This window comes from Lutzomyia longipalpis, chromosome 4 (genome assembly GCF_024334085.1).
Source record: "Lutzomyia longipalpis isolate SR_M1_2022 chromosome 4, ASM2433408v1".
Taxonomy (NCBI): Eukaryota; Metazoa; Arthropoda; class Insecta; order Diptera; family Psychodidae; genus Lutzomyia; species Lutzomyia longipalpis.
The window spans coordinates 10,764,840-10,778,830 of NC_074710.1; the positions used below are offsets into that span (position 1 = coordinate 10,764,840).

The window sequence follows — 13,991 nt, forward strand, 5'->3', positions numbered from 1 at the left end:
ATTAATTTACCTATGATACAAATGGGCTTCCGTATGAAGCGTAGTCGTCCCCACAAGCCCATGTATTTTGAACGACATCCAGCAGACCATAGACGAACGATGTATTCTAATCCGAAGAATACCACAAGCCATATTTCCATCCAAAATAGTGTTTCGTTTGTAAAATCCGCGTACTCATCAATTGTCGATAGAACACTAAAAATTAAGCATACGAGTACGAGCATAAACCTGCAAAGAGAAATTTCGTCATGTACCCATGAATTATTTACGATGCTTTATAACCAAAATGTTATATGTAATTCGACGCAACTTGTACATATTTGCTGATGGGTAATACCACATTATTTTGGGTAATCAATATATTTTCAATCATGCATATTGAAAGGAAAATTTCATTTTATTATTATATGTGTAGCAAGACACATGATTAAACTTACACAATAAAATGGTAAATGAAGCACAACCATCCACCGGGATGCTCGAGAAACACATAAACGCGCTCCTGAAAAGTCCTCCCGTGGCGTCTTTGAAATGCATATTTTGCTTTATAAGCTTGATCGATTGGAAGAGCAATAGGATAGTATGGGTCCTGAACACCTGAATCAGTTGCATCGATTTCCTCAATACCGGCATCTTCCTCATCATCCCCCTCTAATTCATCTGCACCAACGGATATTGCATTTACGTTAAAACAACCATCAAAATTTATCTAAATTTCATTCTCTTTATATTGCATTCTCATACCATTGAGGTATGTTGCTTTCAAATTTTCCCTAAGCGTCATCAAGCATAGGTATTTATGCTCTCAGGGAACCTCGTATTAGAAATAGAGGTACTTGAGACAGGGCATTTGATGTGTGTGTAATGGAAAAGGAAATTACTTTGAAAAATAATCGGTACCTACATAGTACATACATACATATCATACTAAAGAAGGATATAATGTACATAGGTATAGGTATATATAAATACCCTCAGTAAGATTCTGAATGCCCGAAATTGGAGAATTTATTTATTTAAGGGAATAATAGTTGAAAAAAGTGTGGAAATTCACACGTTTTTTTTTGTGAAACTGTGGAGAATTTTAAAGGATTGTGAATATTCGATGGATTATAATTTAAAACTTTAAAATCTCTCCGTATGGAAGCTTGGTAAAATATTCATTAAGGTTAATCCAAGTTATTTTGACCACCTTTTGTATGAGTGAGGAGTATGTAAAATGAAGCTTTAATCGATTGGAGCGAAATGCTTTAAGCCAGATGGAATTGTTGGTAAAAGTGAGAATTTCGATGTTTCTCATGATGAGGGTTTTACATATAATTTATGCGGGCTCAAAGGATTGGTGTATATTTTTATAAAGTTCCTAGTTTATAGTGTAGGTAACGAAATATTCGAGGTATGTGCGTACACGTGGGGATATCTAAGTGTCTTGCGATAAATTTACGTTTAAATTAAAATAAAAGAAAATGTCTACTGGAAGAACATTAATTTCTTACAATTTAAATTGGAATATAAATTGAAATTAAAAAAATATATAACCTAGCGTTACCTATCTATTTTATATACATAGGTAGGTAGTACATTATGTATATAAAATGGGTATGAGAATGCCAAAATAGAAAGAATTTGTAGACTTTTTTTCTTGAAATACTAATTACCATTCGTCGGAGACGATGGATCAATGATGTTGGTGTGAAGATGGGATTTTTGTCGATATTTGTGCTTGAGCGGAATCGAAGCGCGTCGAGAGCGTCCCTCAAATCGTGGTGAGGTGTTCGGACGGAAGCGTTTCAAGAAATGAAACGTTTGGCCAGCTGCAGTACCACCAGCCTGATCTTCGGAATCGGCCACAAGTTCATCCTCGGAACCCCTTAGAGCGGCATAGGCGCACCGCGTGGTGGATATGATGGGTGCCTGTGTGGCAGGTGAGTGGCGTCGTTCCTTGAGAAGGGGGCTCTTCAGCACCGACAGCATTAAATCATCACGCACCCCAGCACCCACGGAACGTGTTTCAGCCACATTCAGGCTACCAATATGACGTATATTTCCTTGGGAGTAGTGTCGTGGTCTCTCCTGACGTGCCCTTTCTTCCTGCATCAGGCGAATATCGTGCGCCTGGCGAAATAAATTTTCCTGCTCGCTCCTATTCATGTCTGCCGTGGAAAAATTTTGCGAAAACAATAGTGATAGCATATGAAGTTCCGTAGGCGTGCTATCAGTACTGCCTCGGCTCTCCACTTGGGCCGTATATGCTGAAACCACTGACCCCCATGCCAGACAATCCCATGTCTTCTGACATTTTCCTCATTTTGGCTGAAAAGCCGAATATTCCCAAAGTTGTGGATTTGCAAAGACAATTGCCTTTAGAAATTTCAAAAGTTTAGTATATTGATTCGCTTTTCTATTCAATCTTCCTGGAGAATTATGATGCTTAAAGTCAATCACATTTCACACACCACTTGCGCCATATTCATGCATAAAATTGGATTTTAAAGAAAACTTTTCTTATTAAGATGTTTTATTCAATTTTAGGAAGGAAGCACTGTACTTTCGTAATTATGTATTAAGTAAGATTAATTTTGTTTGAATACTAAGTTGGTACATATTGCAAAGTTTTCCACAAAGAGAGTTGTTAAATATAGGTAGGTACAGATTTTCTTTTCAGCCACTATACGTGGACGATATTGCTCTACCTCTTCATGGAAAAGAATAGTTTAGCAAAATAATCAATTTTTATGATTGAAGAATACAATAAAAAAAAATTCCACAAACAATTATATCTGTTATATCTAACCAATAAGTTATGCTACCTACCACTATGCTAGCATTATATGTCTAGTTTAGCTTTTGTTTGTAGAATTCGCAGAAAGATGAAAAAAGCAAAGTGAATAATTTAAACATGTTGAAAATTCTCTGCGTCCATTTGTTCTTTAAAATTCAAAAGATATTGAAGAACCCTTGTAGAATTTTAGATGAATTTTCTTCACTCAAGACTACACACCAAAGTCTTCTTTGCCAACAATCGGATTTTTCACCCCCAGGACGAAGAGAGTGGTTAAATAACATACCGTATGTATGTATTATGTATATATGGTAGGTACAATAATATAGAGAATGTGTGTAATTCACTCAGGTGGTGGCCACTTTGGAAGGTATTGTCCAATAATGCTGAACTATTTACTTCGACACATTATCTCTATTTTTTTTTTTTTGAAATTGAAGTTCCATTGAAATTTTTTGTGATAAATATTAATCAAAAAAATTTTTTTTTGCTTTATTTAGTTAACTGGGATAATGATTTCTCCCACAGAACAAAACATTGAAAATTGTATACTTAGGAGAGAGTGGGGCAAAAAAAGTCACTTAAGGGTTAGGAAAAAGCTCAAAATATTATATTTCTTTGCTAGATTGTACAAAATGACTTGAGAAAGCGTTATAGGTCGGAAAATGTCCTCTAAAGAAATTAACTATTCATTTCTCTTTATCTATCTAGGAAATATGATTTTTTTTATGTTCTTCCAAATACTTGAGTGAGTTTTTTTGCCCCTCTCTCCCCTATGTATTTATGTTTACACATGAAGACATAAGACGGCATTATTGGCAATACTTTCTGTATAGGAAGTAATTTGTAAATTCCACCATGAGCAAAGGATTGCAAATTACAAAATTCCATGCTGGAAATTCAGCAATATGGATGTAAGTGTAATTAATTTATTTTTCTCTTTAAAAATTAATCAAGCACCGAGAGTGCCAAACTACTGAGTGGATAATATGATTTTGATTAAAATGTTGGTTAAGTCGGTAGGTGAACCAGGTAAAATATTGACTTTCCGTTGGAGAAATGATTCGAAAAAGTAAACTCCCGATGACACCGAGGACACTCCTTAGCCAAAGGTTGAAAGAAACTCAATTAAGTCTAGATATTATAGCATTATATAGAACATTATATAGATAGGACATTATCTATATAGATATATATTATGTGATCCGATCGATAACTTTTAAAAGTAGGTACAGTACGTATACTTAAATCAACCATAGGCCACAGTGGCTGTGTTATATTTTAACTTATTTGAAGATTGAATTTAAAAGGGTTTATGTAAGAGATAGAATTCAATGAAGTGAAATCGCATATACAAGAGAAAATGTGGGAAAATATGTATATTTTAGTGGACGGTAAAGTGAATCGAAGGAAAAATAGGAAAATGTCCCAAATACACGTGCACTATGCTGTTTCTGAGTTACAGTGCTATTTTCGGAAAATCCATCCACATTTTCAACAATAAAACCACTAAAATATTAATGGCAGAAGAAAATGAAGAAATCTTTATTCGATTTTAAAAAAAATAATTCCAATATTTTATTTAAAAAAACATCCTTTAAGTTAAAATTCGAAATGAAGAAAAAAAAATTCCTATGTATATTCTTCTGTAATTAATGAAAATACGAAGCAATGGTATTACATGTTTTCTCTTCTACTCAATATAATATAAATACATACTTATATGTACATTTATGAGGTAGCACCATGATCTTGAATTCATGTGTTAGGTCTCTGATACCATAAGACATTTTTATACACCATTGACGGCAGGCAATAAACTTGCCAAACTGGATGTAAGAAAATGGAAATAAATTTAGGTATTCACGGCTTTCCATTCGCATTTTCCGATTGTATTTTGTGCCATACATAGTATTACATTATGTACATTGTGAATGAATAACGAATCATTCTCTCAATAATGAATTTGAAATTTTCTTTTAGGAACAGTGTGGAGGGACACATATACATGTGACATTTATAATGAATTCGTCCTCCTCGGGGCATATAAAATAATTATATACTTATTGATAATGAATGTATGCGATTACTCATATATCAAGTTCGCAGGACATTTTTTTAAAAATTAGTTATCCATAATGTAAAAAATTGGTATATTTCCAATAAACATTTTAATTAGGATATTTTTATAAAATTATTTGATATTCAGTAGTTATCTTTAGATATTTGATTTTCACAGTAAAATTGAATTTTGTAGTTATGCATTTCCAAAATTAAATGGGAATGAGTTTATTGCGTGCATTTATTAAAAAATAGTAACTTATATTTATTTTTGGAGCTTTGATGAATTTGTTGAACTGATTTCGATTATAATACCAATTTTGAAGCATGTAGAGGGGAGACATGGTGCTTTTAAAGTTAAGCTTGAGTTTGGGAAATATTTGGAATCCAGTAAGGCGAAAAGAACGTTAATTTTGCCAATTTTTTTTTATTCTTATTTTCTTTAATTTTGAACAAATTATTATGTAGGTACTCCTTAGAGCATGATGATGGTATGACAATAAATTACCAAAATGTCCCAATTCAGCGAAATTAAAGCCTTTTTCTCATCCTGTCGTCAGCAGTCTGTTGGACATTTCTCTTTCACACTCAACAGTCATTGAAAAATCTTCATCAAAGTTTAGGAAAAGCTTAAAGTATCATTATTTCCCAATGAGAAAATGCAGAAGAAAGTTAGAGAATTTTTAAAGTAATAATAGTTTATCCAGATTGTACGGGAAACGTTCAATTCCAATTACCGGTATTTGAAATAATTTACGGATTTAAAAAAATCCGCAACACAAACTATTTCACTCTGTATTGTAATACCCACATATAATGTGTATTTGAAAGATAATAATGAATGAAAATGGCCTTGAAGTTATTTCACCAAGGAAACAACAATTGGTCAATAAAAAAAACTTTTAGATGAAAGATCAAGATAATCTGGACATGGTTAAATTTTCTTATATACAGCATGACGTGTTATTTTAGGAGTGGACGCTATAACATCTTTATAAAGTTTGAATTAACTCAATAGAAAAAACAAAACTCTTCTAGATCAAAAATCAATATATACATATGTATATAGAGAATATCAACAGTTTTTCTCGCTATCAAATTCTTTTATGTTGGTATAATTTTCCTATTGGAAATTATTGAATTTTATGGATATACCTTTTCTTTGGTATATAACAATATTCCATTTGACATAAACTATAGGTCTACATGTCTAGCTATAAGTTGACATAAAAAAAGGAAAACAAGATGTATATTATGTATATATCCCAAACGATCCATAAACTTTTCATTTCGTGGCATTTACAGCAATTACATGGCATGCAAAAGCTTCGTCCAATTTTGAATATCATTTCTCATTTGGATTTTCCCCTTTTCAGATATAAAATCGTACATTATGTATTTTTTCTTACAAGGAGATGACCAAGCTGATGGGTCTTCGATTTGGCCCATCTTCGGGCAGGTGGTAGCTATGGGCCAAGGTGAATACCTCCCAAGAGGGTTGGTGCCAATGCGCCCTCCTTCTGCAGATATGCGTGGGTGTTGTGCTTTTGGCATGTCTTGGGTTTTTGACCAATATCTCGGTCTAGGGTTGATGGATTGCAATGAGCTTGGGATCGTTGGAAAGCTAGATAGATGGGCTACAAGTGGTCCGAAGAGACCAAAATTGTGGGGGCACCCCATGGGGCTCAAAAAGGGGCTTCTTTCGAACATTTGCATTTTTCTCCAAGAATAAATATATATATGCGGATGGTTCATATACCATAAGATGGGGTTCATGGAGTTGTACAACTCGTCCATACATGACTTTCTTGTGCGACAACGTTAAATACGAGTTTTCTTGCATTTTGTGAAAAATCAGTGATTTTTGTTCATTTGTTGCCATTTTGCGATGACAGCTCACAGGGTGCACCGGCTGATGTGTCTCCGTACAGTGGAAAAATCCCTTTGGGGAGAATTTTGGGATTTTCATGTTTTCTTCGTGGCAGTATTCAATGGATTTGGGTGCTCCACGATGATGACCATGCAATTGGACATTCTTTGGTGGTTGATGATGGCACATGCAATTATGCTATGTACATTTTTTCAACAAAACACATTTATTTTCTTTCACAACACTCTCCAATGCTCCCGTACGTGTCTCATTCGGTGCAAATTCATGCAAAATTGTTAAATATGAGTGGTCAAGTGGTTGCCGATGGACATTGCTATATATATTTTTCAACATTTACCATTCTTTTTCCTCTTCAAAAAATTGAAGAAAATACAAATTAAAGGGAAATTTTATGTGTGCGGTGGGTGATTGCTGCTGATGGTAATTTTCTTTCTTCTACTTTTTCTTCTTTAAATAAATAAATAAAATTATTATTTATTTAATTGGAAAAAATAATAAAATTGTTAATTCTATTTTCTTCACCAACATTTTAATTGAAAGAAAATTGAGGAAATACGCATTTGATAAGGGAAATTGGTAAATGTGGTGGTCTGTTGCTGATGGAAATTTTTCTCTTTTTCTCTTTTAATATACATAATTACCATTTTCTTTACCAATTTCTTCATATTACTTTGAGGTGATTTTTCTTTGTTCATCTTCAACTATTTGAAGAAATTGGAGAAAATAATGAAATTTTGTTAATTGTGGTGGGTGGTAAATTTTTCTCTTCTTTTGCTCCAATTTATATTTTTCAATATTTCCCTTTCTTCACCAACTTCTTCGTATTACTTTGAGGTGATTTTTTTCTTCTTCTTCAATGACAACAATTTTTGAAGGAATTTAAAAGAAATTTCATAAATAAATTGGTAAATGTGGTGGGTGGTAATTTTTCCTCTTCTTTTACATCAATTTATTGCCATTTTTCACCAATTTCATAATAACACTTTGAGGTGATTTTAAAGTGATTTTTTAAAGAAATTTAATTTATTTTATATTGAAAATAATAAAATTGGTAAATGTAGGTTCTTCAACAATTTTTAAGAAAATACAAATTAATTCTTCATCAACTTCTTTCATATTACTATGAGGTGAATTTTTTCTTCTTCATCAACTATTTGAAGAAAATACAAATTAAAGGGAATTTGTAAATGTGCGGTGGGTGGTTGCTGATGGAAAATATTCCTCCACTTTTTTTTTATAAAATTAAAAATATTTTTTGCCATTTTTCACCAATTTCATAATAACACTTTGAGGTGGTTTTTTTTCTTCTTCATCAACAACAATTTTGAAGACATTAAAATTGAAAGATGTAGTGGTTGATTGCCGATGAATAATATTAAATAAGAAAGGAAACATATTGACAATTTACAGACATTTTCCAATCTTATATTGGGGAAATTTCTCTTCTTCAACAACAACAACCATGATGAATCTTATGGTAAAAAATATTTATTGAAAACTATTTTTGCCTTTGTGATTTCTGCGGTTCTAACGGAAGTATTTTTTAAATAAACACAATACGACCATGGTTTTTTTTGGGTATTTGCAGATGGCACAATTGAACATTTTTTTTTAAAAATTTATTTGGTGAAAGTTGAAGATGGTAACAATTTTAACACTTGAGGAAGAATTGTTTTCTGACTTCCTTGGGTGTAAATTCAAGGATCTGTAGCTTCTTCACTGCAATTTGGTCACTTTTACTGTTGCAATTGGAAATGTTTTTATTTAAATTTTTGTGTCAGCAATAATTTTTATTTTAACATCCTTTTCATGGCTGCAGAGAGCATTGAAAGTTCCGAAATTTAATTCTTTCACAACAATTAACATTGATTCTTCCATCCCCTCATAGGGTCCATGAAGTGAAATTTCACATTACATTTACCTCAAGCTCAAAAATACAATCGAAAAGTATTTTTGAAAAAGGGCTCTCAAACCAAATGTATTGCTGACAAAATATTATCAACACTTCCATCTGCAACACTCCTTAAAATTACCATTGACAAAAAGGAAAATAAATCAACTCACAAATGATCCCAAAGTGAAATTAAATTTAATTAATTCAATTAAAAAAAATAAATTCTTGCCAAATACCATCTTCAACGTGAACCAAAGATCTGCATGACCTCACTAACCATCGAGGTACATGCCCTAGAGTGCCACAAATCCATTGCAAACCAAATACCATGGTCATTTCTAGCTCAAATACAAATTTGCAAGCGTCTGGGTCGAAAGCTTTAATGAATCTGGCACTGGGTATATTGTATGACAAAATAGCCCTGTGGATGGTGTACTGGATTCCCTATTTTACAGTCCGGGGATCTAATCCCGCTGCCGAATTTTCTTTTTTCCCCAAAATTACCCTTTTTACCAATAAATTCCCATTGGAATGTCTCACAAATTGCCACGGGGAGTGTTCTGATGGTGGACAGAGTGGATGATGGACATGCAATGTCTTTTCTTTGATATTTTCTCAACATTTCTTATACGTCATTGCTGAATATCATCAAAATATTAATAAAATCGCAATTGATAATTATTGCAGAGCTCCCATTGGGTTATTGAGATCCTTGGCATGAGCCTCAAGTGTTTTGCAGACCATGGTCACATGTTGAAGATGGCCACAATTGTTAATTTTTATTCTTTCACATGGAAAATAAGTACAAAAATCATTCTTTCTACCTAAATATTTTACGGTGTGTATTATTACTATCATTTTACCATTCTTGTAGGTGATCATAATGGTAAAATTATACATTGCAGATGGCAACATTTTTTCAACAATGCTATTTTTTCCAAATGTTTCCTAAAAATTCCTTTTAATTTGCAATGTCTCTCTTGCAAGAGTTTGAGGTGCGCTATATCTATATTCATCTTAAAAAATGGACCTTTAGGGGAGGGGGGGGGGATGTGTTGAATAAAGAAAGGTATTTTTTGACAAAAAAAAAAGTTATTCTGAAATTTTAATTTTATTAGTATTGGTAAATAATTCTTTGTTAGGAAAATTTTGGATTAGATTGATAAAAGAAGGTTTTTACAATCTAACGATAAAATGTTAATCTTCAAGAGTAATATTGTTAGAAAGGAAAGATTAAAAAAATTTTATTTATAATTGATTTTTTAGCATTCGTTGCTGACCATAGGTCACAAGAGAGGGCAATTGGTCTTAAATAAGACTTAATTTTAATGCAGTTCTAATATTAAATTCATTATAAAAGAGGTTTTTATGATTTTATTGTGAAGATTATTAGTACACTATTAAACTAATTAGCTAAACATCGTAAAAATCATAAAAAAACTGTCATTATATTATTCATTAGGAGAATATAAGAAATAATTGTCATCATGTCAGATTTCAAGTCTTTTTAATCACACATTCAATTTCTACAAATGAAATTGGTATTTTAAATTGTTTTGCTTCCTCATATGCTAAAAGATATAAATATGGTTCTCAACAATTGAAGCATATGAAATGGAAGTTAAACAAAAATAAAGTGAAACCTACTCTCTTTATTATTATTCGTATTAAAAATAAATACAAGAGAGGTACTTTAACATAAAATACTATTTTTAAATGAAGAAAAAATCAATTCAGTTTTTTTGCTATGGGATTTTTTGTGACATTCCGAATGTGAAGAAATGATTCATGTTCACTTTTTTAAAAATACAATTTCAGAAAATAATATGCTTCAATGTTAAATGTATTTCAAGAGTTAAAAAATGCAGTGTCTGGAAGAAACACAGCTAAAAAAAATAACAATTATGATTGTGCGTAATTTTACTTTCTATTCTGTTAGATATCTTGAGAGTCGAGACTGTGTAATAGTACAGAATCGAGAGGGCAAACTGTGAGAACGTTTTAAAATTAAATGATTTCTATTCCTTTAAAAAACATGAAAAAAATTCAAAACTTTTTGTCTTACTATTTTTTGGGAAAACTTTGTTTAAAAAAATCATGATGCTTATTATATATTTTTTTTCTTAAAAATAACTGAACTTTTAAAACCAATAGTTTAAAGGAATATTCCCTTTTCTCATTCTTTTTATAATGATGTTAAGATATACAGTAGATAAATAAAATTATTTATTCATTTATTAGTTGCCATCCCTGTTCCATAGAACAAAAATACAATGTATATGGAGAAATATATTCACCCATTGAAAGAGACAGAGCTGTAATGGCTGTATGGTTCTTCAGAACTCTTACTTTTTTCACATAAATACTTTACTGCATACACATTCATTAAAAAATATTTTTAATACAGGGCCTCTACGGTATCTTAATAGTAGTATATTAATGGTTCTGAACCTTCATCATTTTTCTTTTATTTTCATTAATTCATTATTTACATATTTTCATTTTTTTTTAATTTCTCATCTATCTCTTGCAAGAATTTAAGTTTGGATATAAAGAACGAAATTTTAAGGAGGGGATGTTTAATAAAAGAAGTAATTTTTTTTATAATGAAATATTTTAAATCATTCTTATTAGTTGGTATACCACAATCGTGGCATACCAAGTATTTTCTCTGGTAATTTTGAAGTTTTGGTGGACCATTTTCATTTTTTACAAGCCAAAAGGACAACGTTTTCACATGAAATAATGTAGAAAGGATATTGGTAAATATGGAATTTGTATTTGGTTAAGTTATCCTCTCTCTCTCTCTCTCTCTCTTTCTCTTATGGATTACCTCATTCTTCTAATACACATGTAAATTAATGTAATAGGGGGTTGGAAAACCTTCATGAGATGAGTAAAATAATCTATCTATCCATCTTAACATCTTTGTAAATAATAAGAATGGGAAAAATGCAATAATTTGAAGAATAATATATCATAAGAGTCATGATTTTTTAAAATAAAGTTTTCCTAAAAAGTAGTAAAAAAAATCTTGATACATTATCTTTGGTTTTTAAATCATTAGAAATCCTTTTCTTTCGTCAAGTAAAAAACGAAGTCGCACAGAGAATTTTCTCTTTTTCTTACCACGGCTCGAGAATTTCATTTCATTTAATAGGAAGTAAAATAACGTTCAATCTGAAGTTTTTAATTTCTTGAATGTATTTAAGCTTATAATTTTTAAAGAAATATGGGTCGGTTTTGATAAAAATCTTTTCTTTTCTAACAACTTAAAAGATGTTATGTATAAGATTTTAATAGATAGTGGTGTTTTTAGACCGTTTTCTTTTTTTGTTCTATGAAAAGGAAAACAAAGATTTTTTGTTCTGAAAACGATAAGAAAGAGCTTTAAAGAGCAATGGAAAATTAATGTTCATCCAAAGATCTGATTAAAAAAAGAAATAAAATGTCAAAATTTCCTAATATATTTCCCATAATACCAAAAATCTTATGACTTACCTACATATTATTACTGCTTTTATTAAAAAACAAAGTAAACATGAATATCTTCTTCACATTCGGAATATCACTCACAAGAACTCCTTTTGCAAATAATTAAAATTGATTAAATTAGATTTTCATTTAACAGTAATATTTTATGTTAAAATACTCTTTTCAATTAATGGCAAGTAAAAAATATATTATTAAAAATAAATATGTACCTATATATGTATTTATTTCCTTTTTATTAATTATGCTTCGATATCAGTTAAAAGAAAGTAAACAATCAATAAAGATTTATATGATATATCTATATAATAAATAAGCACTTTGACTGTGGAGTAGATGTCTAAAAGTTATAATTTCTCGACAAAAATAATGCAAAGGTCTTTAGATAAAATATTTTCTGTGGAAAAATTCAATTTTGGTCATCCTAGCAGATTTAGAAAGGCGATGAATGCAGTTTTCAAGGAAAAGAAATTCAATAGGAAAGATTTTTCAGAGACAAAATATTTTCACTTTGTTCCCAGTGTTACAACCCCTAGCTGTTGAAAGCAACTCTTTCAAATATCATTCAATTAATTGAAAACTTTTTTGAAAAATAACAAATATGTGAATAATCTCGAAGTCAAAGCTAAAACATTGTCTCCTTTATTTTTCTTTATTGTCATCTTTTCTTAATTTAACATGTTTCAAGTGTTGAGAACATTAAGACCGTTGAGAACCATATTTATATCTTATGAGATTGGTTCATTTCATAAAACTGAAGCCAGACGATTTTATAATAACATTATGAAAGTATTTCATCTGTAGATAATGGATGTCTTATTCAAAAGTCTTGATAAAATACATATGCAAGAATTATTTCTTATATCTCCCTGATTAGTAATCCAATGATAATTATTTGATGATTTGTAGATATAGAAGACGAGGTAAATTGTCGCTTCGCTCCAATTTACCTCGCCCCGCTTCGCGGGGATTTGTTGCGCTTCGCGCAAATTTTAGAGAGAAAATAAATTGTGATGGTTTAAAGGCAGATTTGGGCCACTTATCGATCCCAAAAGAAAAAATTTGCAAAGAGAAGAAATCAATTTCATACAACACTTTAGGCGCCAAATTCAAAAATTTGCAAAAACTGCATGAAATCTCTATGGGGGCTACCTGAAGGGGGGCTTTGGGGGGAAAATGAATACGGCCACCTGAAACCGCCTGTTATAAGGGGCCTCTGTACCAAATTTCATCGCGATTGGTCAAACGGTGTGGATTTGTATAGAAAAGTCGGAACGACGATTACCAACAAACAGGCCTTTCTTTATTATATAGATTATATAGCGCTAATAAATAATCTTTACTTTTAAATTATAAAAAAACATATTTATGAAATTCATGAATTTTATGTCAAAATTAGAGAATGTTTCTAACAAAGAAATATTGATAACATTTTCTGTTTTTTTCTTCTCCAATAAAAATTACACCTTGATAGCTCCATTCCAGCAACCAAATAATTCATTTTTATTTATTTTTTTATAAGAAAAAATATATATTGTTTGTTCATCCTCAGGGTCGTGAATAGAAATTTCAGACAGCAAAAAAATCTTTTACAACAAACCTCGTACTATCAATCTGAAATCTGCATATCTCAAGAATTAATTATCAAATTGTTTTTTTAAGTCATTTCCACTTAATTTTTTTTTACCCAAACTTCTTGTTTTACACCAAAAATATCAAGGCATTGAAAAAGGGCCAATAAAACCAAAAGAACATTGTGAGAAAAAAGAAAATTGTCCTCTGCAATTTTCCAATTACCAGAAAAAAAAATAGAATAATGTATTATCACGGATTGCATTACATAAGCCATATACATGTGTATTGTACAGCAA

General features: G+C 31.0%; 2 protein-coding genes across 8 annotated transcripts in view; both read right to left on the minus strand.

The window, feature by feature from the left end:
• LOC129796209 (mitochondrial uncoupling protein Bmcp-like) overlaps positions 1-13,991 on the minus strand; it is a 590,308-nt gene that overhangs the window by 541,451 nt on the left and 34,866 nt on the right. The window lies entirely within an intron of this gene.
• The window catches only part of LOC129796064 (potassium voltage-gated channel subfamily KQT member 1-like), a 51,769-nt gene that overhangs the window by 23,302 nt on the left and 14,476 nt on the right, over positions 1-13,991 (minus strand). For 4 of the 7 annotated variants that reach the window (XM_055837761.1, XM_055837760.1, XM_055837759.1 and 1 more), the window contains exon 4: positions 11-228. In XM_055837761.1, coding sequence (XP_055693736.1) covers positions 11-228 — 218 coding nt within the window. Of the gene's footprint in view, positions 1-10; positions 229-437; positions 661-1,658; positions 2,696-13,991 lie in introns of those variants that run through there. The other 3 variants (XM_055837757.1, XM_055837755.1, XM_055837756.1) reach the window with 2 other exon arrangements.